The sequence below is a fragment of the Anoplopoma fimbria genome, chromosome 24 (assembly GCF_027596085.1).
Source record: "Anoplopoma fimbria isolate UVic2021 breed Golden Eagle Sablefish chromosome 24, Afim_UVic_2022, whole genome shotgun sequence".
NCBI lineage: Eukaryota > Metazoa > Chordata > Actinopteri > Perciformes > Anoplopomatidae > Anoplopoma > Anoplopoma fimbria.
The window spans coordinates 334,917-344,916 of record NC_072472.1 but is presented as its reverse complement, the minus strand read 5'-3'; the positions used below and the strand labels follow the sequence as shown (position 1 = coordinate 344,916).

At 43.5% G+C, this 10,000-nt stretch overlaps 1 protein-coding gene across 1 annotated transcript in view; it reads left to right on the top strand.

The window, feature by feature from the left end:
* LOC129113233 (glutamate receptor 1-like) overlaps positions 1–10,000 on the top strand; it is a 49,844-nt gene that overhangs the window by 31,288 nt on the left and 8,556 nt on the right. Inside the window, 7 exon segments of the mRNA XM_054625448.1 lie at positions 86–196; positions 272–478; positions 1,151–1,366; positions 1,665–1,695; positions 1,879–2,008; positions 3,606–3,804; positions 4,388–4,635. Of these exon segments, the coding sequence (XP_054481423.1) occupies positions 86–196; positions 272–478; positions 1,151–1,366; positions 1,665–1,695; positions 1,879–2,008; positions 3,606–3,804; positions 4,388–4,635 (1,142 nt within the window).

Genomic DNA, 10,000 nt, shown 5'->3' with positions numbered 1-10,000 from the left:
ACAAAAAGTATCTCAGAGATAACGATGGCGGCTGGTCCGGTTGCCATGGAGACGGCTGAGCGTAACGATGCTGCTGTCCTCTCAGATCGGCTACTGGAACGAGAGGCGGGGCTACGTGAACACGGCCGTCTACAAGCCGCCGCTGGAGGAGTTCCACGGGCTGCAGAACCGGACCTACGTGGTCACCACCATACTGGTAAGACTGGGAGGACACGCCCCCCCACCACCACCACCCCGCTGCTCTTATGTCACATGACCCGTCCCCCCACAGGAAGCCCCCTACATGATGCTGAAGAAGAACCACGAGCAGTTCGAAGGGAACGAGCGCTACGAGGGCTACTGCGCCGAGCTGGCGGCCGAGATCGCCAAACACGTGGGCTTCGTGTACCGACTGGAGCTGGTGGGGGACGGGAAGTACGGAGCCAGAGACGCAGAAACCACCATGTGGAACGGCATGGTGGGAGAACTGGTGTACGGGGTGAGTGGGACCAGTGAGGGGTGATGGAGAGACTCAGAGAACACTGTGAAACAGCAGCATCAGGACCAGAGGAGAGAACCCAGACATCTGTAGAGCACAACACAGTTATATGACATATGACAGGAGGGGCTTATCTCCATGGAAACCGTTATTTAGCATGGAAGTAATAACCTCTATTGCTGCTTTGTGCATGTTCTAGACGTCCCAGATGTCCCTGAAACCACACACGGTCCTGTCTGGATAACAATGCCTTCTGTACGCAGCCATGATAATCAGATAACAAAATAACTACAGAATAATGTTTGTAAAAAGTCTGAATTCATTCATGTTATTTCTCTCTGCAAGACGACAATCAAACAACTCATCAAATGCTTGTTTTCTGAAGGAGTTTGGTTTGATGGTGCTATGCTATGCTAACATTGTAGCTGCTCCATCAACACTCAACATGACGACATACAGGCGTAAATACGGCAGCGTGGTTGTTGCTAGTACCACATTATTATGACCATACAGGTACATAGTGTTGTCTGCTCTGTGTACTGATGTGAAGTATCGTAGAGCTCAGAGGAGGAGGACCGGGGACTTTGTGGGGACTACTTTCAGCAGCGTATTAATCCACGTTTGTTGTTTGTGTGATGGAGTCACATAAACTCCTCTCCTCTCTGTGAGCAGAAGGCTGACGTGGCCGTGGCGCCGCTCACCATCACCCTGGTGAGGGAGCAGGTGATCGACTTCACCAAACCCTTCATGTCTCTGGGGATCTCCATCATGATCAAGAAACCCACCAAGTCCAAACCCGGAGTGTTCTCCTTCCTGGACCCGCTGGCCTACGAGATCTGGATGTGCATCGTGTTCGCCTACATCGGAGTCAGCGTGGTGCTGTTCCTGGTGAGGACCGTGGACTTCTACTGCCTGGAGTACACAGAGATGATGATAGCTGTGTACTTCTACTGCCTGGAGTACACAGAGATGATGATAGCTGTGTACTTCTACTGCCTGGAGTACACAGAGATGATGATAGCTGTGTACTTCTACTTATTTAAGTACATGGAGATGAGAGTACCTGTGTACTTGTACTTCTTGTAGCTGGTGGTAGCTTTATACTTCTACTGTTAACGTACATGGAGATGAGAGTACCTGTGTACTTGTACTGCTGGCAGCTGACAGTACTTCTCTCGTGTCTCAGGTGAGTCGGTTCAGTCCGTATGAATGGAAAGGTGACGACTCTGATGATGAAGATGAAACTCTGCCCTCCTCTTCCTCACGGAGAGCTCTGCCCACCTCGTCCTCTGAACTCGCTCACTCTCCAGGTATCTTCATCATCTTCACCTTCATCTTCATCATGTATTGTGAATCTGGTCCCTCAGTAACATGATGATGATGATGATGGTGTTCCTCAGGGTTCTCTCAGACTCAGAACCAGCAGAAGGAGAAGGAGACTCCAGAACACTCCAACGACTTTGGGATCTTTAACTCTCTGTGGTTCTCTCTGGGAGCGTTCATGCAGCAGGGCTGTGACATCTCACCCAGGTAAGACACACCTGCACACCTGGACACGCCTCTAAACGTCTGTTTAAATATAAAGGAACGGTTGAAAGGCAAGATATAGTTAGCTTAGCTTAGCATAAAGACTGGAAACAGAGGGAAACTGCTAGCCTGGGTCTGTTATAACCTATTTGTTTAATCTGTAGGAAAACATCTCTATACCTCTATGTCTCCAGGCAGAGCCATGCTAGCTGTTTCCCTCTGCTTCCAGTCTTTATGCTAAGCTAGGCTAATCGTCTCCTACCCTCACCCACAGCCCACAAACATAGTAAGACACACGGATACATAAGCAAACCATCAGTGACATACAGAACATATCCATGTAGACATGTCTCACACACACACACACACACAGACACATACACACACACACACACACACACACACACACACACACACACACACACACACACACACACACACACACACACACACACACACACACCGGATCAGTTGTATGTTACATCTGTGTGAAGGCCCAACTGATCTACTGCAGCACTGTGTGTGTGTGTGTGTGTGTGTGTGCTGTGTGTGTGTGTGTGTGTGTGTGTGTGTGTGTGTGTGTGTGTGTGTGTGTGTGTGTGTGTGTGTGTGTGTGTGTGTGTGTGTGTGTGTGTGTGTGTCTGGACACAGAAAATTGATCTTGTTTTTCTCGTTGATTCCATTTTTAAAGCATAAGATGAGATAGAACTTTATTAGACGGGAAGGACATTCTTGTGCCAGAGTTTCATTATTGATTTGAACAGAAGAAAAAAACAAACAATAGAATATAAAATATATACAAATATAAACATAGCAATAAGAAATTCAACTAAAATAGAAAAAGTAATTTTGAGCATCATATTGAGAGAGAAACCCAGTTCATCATGCCCTGTTGTGTGTGTGTGTGTGTGTGTGTCTGTGTGTGTGTGTGTGTGTGTGTGTGTGTGTGTGTGTGTGTGTGTGTGTGTGTGTGTGTGTGTGTGTGTGTGTGTGTGTGTGTGTGTGTGTGTGTGTGTGTGTGTGTGTGTGTGTGTGTGTGTGTGTGTGTCAGGGTCACCTTTAGACGAGCTGGTTTTGGACTGTGTGGAGAGGCCTTAAATGTTGTCAGTTTGAATGACAGAATCACCATGACGACGTCTGAGAAAACATGATCACATGAGCAGAAGAAATGGCATAACAGATTCTTTATTTCATTTATTTACCAGGCAAAAGTGTCTGATTAACTTTTCTGTTTTTATAAAACGGTAAACTAGATATCTGCACCATTCAGAGAAACATTTTGACGTTACACAAAAGGTTTAATGGCTTCACAACAATCTCTAAGCCTCCTCTGGTAGGATTCACCAGACTAATTGTGGACCAATCAACGTCAGAAAAAGGTTCCCCGAAGTTAATTTAATAAAATAATCCTAAAGAACCTCCTCCAATATTCAGTAAACATGAGATCATCATTTATGCTTCTCTAGTCTCTGTGTTTAAAGCACCGCTAACGGCTAACGGCTAACAGGAGGAGGTTCAGTTCAGTTACATTATGATGCGTTCAGGCTCTGTTCAGGTAAAATGAGTACTGGTTGAAGGTAAATTCTAACGTTCTCCTCAGGTCTCTCTCAGGTCGTATCGTGGGAGGAGTCTGGTGGTTCTTCACCCTCATCATCATCTCGTCCTACACAGCCAACCTGGCGGCCTTCCTCACCGTGGAGAGGATGGTGTCCCCCATAGAGGGCTCCGAGGACCTGGCCAAGCAGACGGAGATCGCCTACGGTACTCTGGACGGAGGCTCCACCAAAGAGTTCTTCAGGGTGAGGACGCCTCCTTACATCGCCTGAACGACAAACATGGAGGCTCCACCTGCTACTTACACTCCTACAGCCTCTGCTCTCTGTGTTCAGCCTGAAGTTCAGTCAAAGTTCAACAGAGTTCTTGTCACATGACTGTTGGTCTCTGATGAATCAATCATGTCTTCATAGTTTCACTGAGGAGCTCAGAATTTAATGTTTTTTACAGAATCTGGTTAAAGGAAACGGTTTATTTATGGTGAGATTTTAAATGAGACATGTAGAAAACAATGTTTTGGACAATGACAAGCTAGCTAGCTAACTAGCCAGATGTCCTCTCTGGAGCTCCGTCAGCTCTCCTCCAGGTGACGGAGTCTGCCAGCAGTATGGCAGCCGGCTAAGATGTTCCTGTTGGTTATTGATCATGTAACACTCAGACTCTGGACAGAGACCTAAAATATGCAGAGAACCCGTATTTTCTTCAACAGAACTTGCTAGCCAGCGTTAGCTAACTTGCTCAGAGCATCATTCTGCCTCCGCCTACAAACAAACACCATGTTCACTAGCAGACAGGAGTCTACCTGATTGTCTTCACTCTCTTCTGTAGAGGTCAAAGATCGCCGTCTTTGAGAAGATGTGGTCGTACATGCGGAGCGCCGACCCCACGGTGTTCGTCAAGAACACCAACGAGGGCGTGATCAGGGTGAGGAAGTCTAAAGGGAAGTACGCCTACCTGCTGGAGTCCTCCATGAACGAGTACATCGAGCAGAGGAAGCCCTGCGACACCATGAAGGTGGGAGGAAACCTGGACTCCAAAGGGTACGGAGTGGCCACGCCCAAAGGATCCGCCCTCAGGTACTCTCATGTCTCCGTCCTGTTGGTGTCCCGTGGTGTCTGGTAACCATGACAACATCCACACATTACACATGTACTGTTAGTCTGATTCATTTATGACTTCTGGTTTCTTGTGTTTTAAATCAAAGGTGAATGAACGGAGTAAAAAGAGCTTCATTATAAAAACACACAGACGTTGTGGGCTCTAAGCTCTGGAGCTCTGCAGAGGTTTGGACTCCACTCACGTCTGACGACTTCAGACTAGACCTGATTAAATCCACAGGACTGGACGCTGCACTTTGACCTGACTCTGCAGAAAAGTTCTTCTAAAGGAAATGCATTTTATACGACCAACGGCCAACTTTATTCAGGATGTCCTATGAGACAGTAGAGACGAGGTCAGGTGACTGTGAGGATCTAATGACAGAATACTTCAGCTTTTGCAAAAAAATCCACATGCAGTTTTGGAAGAAGTACACAAAATAAAAGTACCAGTAAAAAACTGTAAAAATAAAAAATACTCCAGTACAAGTAAATGTCAGAAGCATTATTAGGAAAAATCACCAAAAGTATGAAAAGTAAAAGTACTCATTGTGCAGTAGAATGTCTCCGATGTATGTTTATATATATATAACATATGATATTATTAGACAGTTAATACTGAAGCAGCATGTCACTGTTGTCTATAGTTTAGTGCAGCGGGTCCCAACATAAGGGTCGGGCCCCTCCACAGGGTCACCAGAAACATCTGAGGGGTCGTGAGATGATTAATGGCAGAGAAGAAGAAGAAGAAGAAGAAGAAGAAGAAGAAGAAGAAGAAGAAGATGAAGAAGAAGAAGAAGAAGAAGAAGAAGAAGAAGAAGAAGAAGAAGAAGAAGAAGGAGAAGAAGGAGGAGGAGAAGAAGGAGTAGAAGAAGGAGAAGAAGAAGGAGGAGGAGGAGAAGAAGAAGAAGAAGAAGAAGAAGAAGAAGAAGTAGAAGGAGAAGAAGAAGGAAGAGAAGAAGGAGGAGAAGAAGAAGAAAGTAAATTCTCAAACACACATTTCTAGATTGAGCTTTTGTTTTGAAAATGAAGATACTTTTACCTCTTTGAGTCCTAAATGAGAAGTTTATGAGAGAATATTTAAGTATAAAGTTAAAATATAGGTATAAAGTACCTACTGAATTGTAGACTGTTGAGTAAATGCTTTAACTCAGATGTACTAACGAGAAAGTATTTGTAGTTTAAGTTTTTAAAGTGTGAGTTATAACTCTTTGTATTTAAACTTTATGACTCTTTGAGGACTTGAGACTCAGTCAAACCTCTGCAGAGCAGGAAGCTCATCAGGGTTTAAGAAGCTGATCCTCACTGAACACAAGCCGTTAACTGTCTGTCTGTCTGTCTGTCTGTCTGTCTGTCTGTCTGTCTGTCTGTCTGTCTGTCTGTCTCTCTCTCTTGTTTTGTTTGTCTTTGTCCATATGTGTTCTTCTGTCTGTCTCAGTGTTTCAGTCTGTTGCCTGTTTACCTGTCTGTTGTCATCTGTAATGCCTGTATAACTGCCAACCTGCCTGTCTCACTGCTATCATCACCATACTGACCTGTCTGTCCATCCATCCATCCATCCATCCATCCATCCATCCATCCATCCATCCATCCATCCATCCATCCATCCATCCATCCATCCATCCATCCATCCATCCATCCATCCATCCATCCATCCATCCATACATCCATCCATCTGCATTGCTACTGTCAGTTAAAACCTTTCTTTAAAAAGCCTAATTTGAATAAATCACTTTTACACTACACATTACTGTCGAGCCGACCAAGCAGCAGAAATGAGACATTAGATGTTAATGAGCAGTTCTCACAAAGAGACATTTTTCCTCCTAAACCTCCGACATGGCTGAATTAAATAACACTTTGAGGCTCAATCATCTAACATTTACATAAATATAAAAGATTAACCATCCAGAAGACAAGACAACCAGCTACAGTGATCGAACCAACACAGAAAGCATCTTCTAATGGCCAACAGACAATTAATCAACTGCAGATTAAATTAGTCTAGCTAGTTTTAACCAACAAAGAGGTTATTTTTTTGTTTTTTTTAAATTATTTTAACTACTTCATTGTAATCTTATTAGTTTGTGTTTAAATGTTTCACTTTTGGACATTTAAAGAAGAAGCTGGTAGATTTAAATGCTGGTTAACCATCATTAAAGATGAAGGATTATCTTCCAGATTAATCTGTCAACATCTACTCCGTACTGAAATGCATGCTGGGTAACTGTCTCTAAAAGCCAATAACCAGTAAAAGTTAAAACAGGAGATCATCATAACTCTGGTTAGCTTTTATCTGACAGCAGCGTTCTCCAGTCACGTTCCTCTCCTTTGCTTCAGACATCACATGTTCTGTGAGGGAACGTCTTGTTCTCGTTCTCTCTGCTCCACATCAGCGTTTCACAACCCAGAGTCGGAGGACGGAAATTAGCTGGAGATTAGATTAGTGCATGCTGAATGTAATAATAAGGCACTGTCTTGTATGTTCCCAGATTAAATATATGTAGGCCAATAACATCAATCAGTGTTGCACAGAAAGAGAAGTCTGCCTTGGTAACAAATTGGTTTTATGCTTCTTAAAAGCAAATGAACAAGTGAGAACTTCTGAGAGCAGATAACAACATCTAAAGAAATGAAAGTTGTTCACCGTTTGTTTAAAAGAGACCAAGGCGGTGTCTTTGTGAGCGGTCTCCTAGCAACAGCGTGGTGTTAAAGCCTGTTGGATAATCAGCTTCACACAGCTCACTGAGTCTGTTCTCTGCCTCTGGGTTGCCTCTCCGTACCAACAGACCATAATAACACCACGGTAACGGCTTCATGTCATCCTTTCCCAGCTCATGTTGATCTGAATCTGCTGCTCATGGGATCATTTGGAGAGTTATTCTTCCAAAATGACATTGTTATAACTTTTTGAGTCATTGATTGGAGTAGGGGTGTCACGATTCTCCAGACCCACGTTAAAATAGACTTTCAGTTATCAATGTTCAACCTTGTTTTCAGCTAGCTATGCCACTTTTGGATTCATAAAGATAAAAGAAATCATTGGTTTTATCCCCTTATTTACATTTTCAAATTCTCCTTTAAATTTCAGTTTTTGGGGAATATACCACGCTATAGTCAAATTTTAGCAATTTATTTAAAATGTTATAACAAAAAACTTATTTTACCAGAAAACCACTGAAGAGACGCAGTTCTTGGAGTCTGCAGCCAGCGGGGATCTTTAATTGCAGACGAGCTTACAACTCCATCAAACACGTTAGTCCTTACATGATCTCTAATATACTCTTAGGCTCGCCCCCCTTCACTCACTTTCAGCCAATCACGTCTTGTCGATTGGGCCATGACAAAGCACATCTGGCCTTTCACTGGCGTCCTGTTTTCCTTCATTAAATGTCGGGTCGTAGTAACTTAACCGACACTGTTTCTGTTATCTCCCTCATTCCCACAGATGATCTTATCAAACAAGTTACTGGGGTTCAACGTAACACGTTGTGTAAAGTTGTATATTAGATAGATTTTCCTCAACACCAGTCAGTTGGGAGCAAAGTGTTAAACACAATTAAATTCCATAGGTGTAAACCTGAAGGTCATCTTGGTAGATCTTCTATTTAGAATCGTGACACCCTGAATTAAAACAACGAGTGTTGAGTCGTCCAGGTGAGATGAACCAGAAGGTCACATGTCAACACATCTACAGGCCATTGACAGACAGGAAGTGTTATAGTATGACGTCGAACTGACTGCGACCTGATTACAACATTGATTGATTCAATTTTTGTCAAGAAATGATGACACAATTTTATAAATAATAGGACAATGTTCTTCTTGATTTTCTTAAAATTACAAATTCAGATTGATATTAGTTCAAACAGTGTAGTTTGATTAACATAATAATAAATGAATGTGTGTGTTTCACCTGGACTACTTCATGTGATACACTTAAATCTTTGTGTATATTAAAGTTAACATAATGCACTTTAGAACAAAGCTCTTCATCACATTACATCATCATCGTCACACTGAAGGAACACTGGTTGGCTCATGATTCATGTTTCTTGTCATCATAGAAAAGTCTTTCTGCTTTCTGCTGCTCTGTAGCTTTGATCGTCACTGGTAGCTAAAGGGGAACAACAGGACACGTGTAGAGAAACACTACGTAGCAGTAAGACACCTGCTCACCTGCTGTCCTTTATTACAACAATCATTTAATATTCCACTTAGTTTTATGTCCAAACATTTCACTGTTGTTCCTCCTTTATTTATCAGCTGATGAATGGGAATTAATGCAAGTGGAGTCGTCAGTAACAGGATTCGTTTGCTGTTTTTCAACCCAGACCTTCTGAAGGTGTTGTTCCCTTCACTAGTACACCTTTACAGACAGCTTCCATTGGGGAACCATAGTTCTACCCGTGGATGTCCTCCCAGTCTGAGAAAAGACATCCTCTCTGGGATTCTGCTGACATTTCTCTGACTGTGAGGTTCTAGTCTGACGTCCTCCCAAATCATCAAAGTCTGTCCTTTGTCGCTCAGGGTGATGCCAGAAGTGGTCACTCTTTATTAAGACCCTGATCCTGGATTGAGAACATGGCTCTTAATCCACATGTAGAGAGAATGATGAACCATAAACAGTTGAGGTCAGCCTTGGTAGCCATTGGGCCAGAGCACTTTGGGCCAAAGGTCATCAACAATGAGTCTGTAACAATAGCCAGAGCTGAAGTTCATGAAAGTGAGTCAAACTATCATCTTGATACCTTTCAACTTATCACAATAAGTCTCTTCTCCCTGAAAGGTGACGGTCCAGTTGACAGTTATCCTTTCCAGGCCGTCATGGCAGAACCTGTCTTGTACCAACTCCTGGCCAACAGGAACGGTCTTGAAGAGATCACAAGGTGGCAGTTTGGAGATACTTTTTTAGGCTGTTTCCTAACTATGGGAGTCACCTGACCTCCATGGGGTTCAGGTCGCAACCAATGAGCTGACTATTTCTAACAAAACGTTGTGCAGTTCAATTTGGAATCCCCCTCAACAAACACATATCTCAAGATCACATCTCAGTTCAATGAAATCATCAATCAACAAAAGAGTCATGTTGAGGTTGAGGTGGTGGAGGGCGTTTATACGACCGGCCTTATAGAACATATAAGACAGTAAAGGCTTTAAGCCCAGTGAGCGTGGTTCACACTAAAGCTATGTGGATGTGAGGCGCACGTCTTTAAGCGACGGGGAACAACATCTAGCAGGTCTGGGTTGAGGGGCGGAGACGTGGTCCTCTGAAGAACCATGTTATGATAATGATGCCTGTGATAAGTAGATGTGATGATGATGCTGTCTCCACCATGGCCTC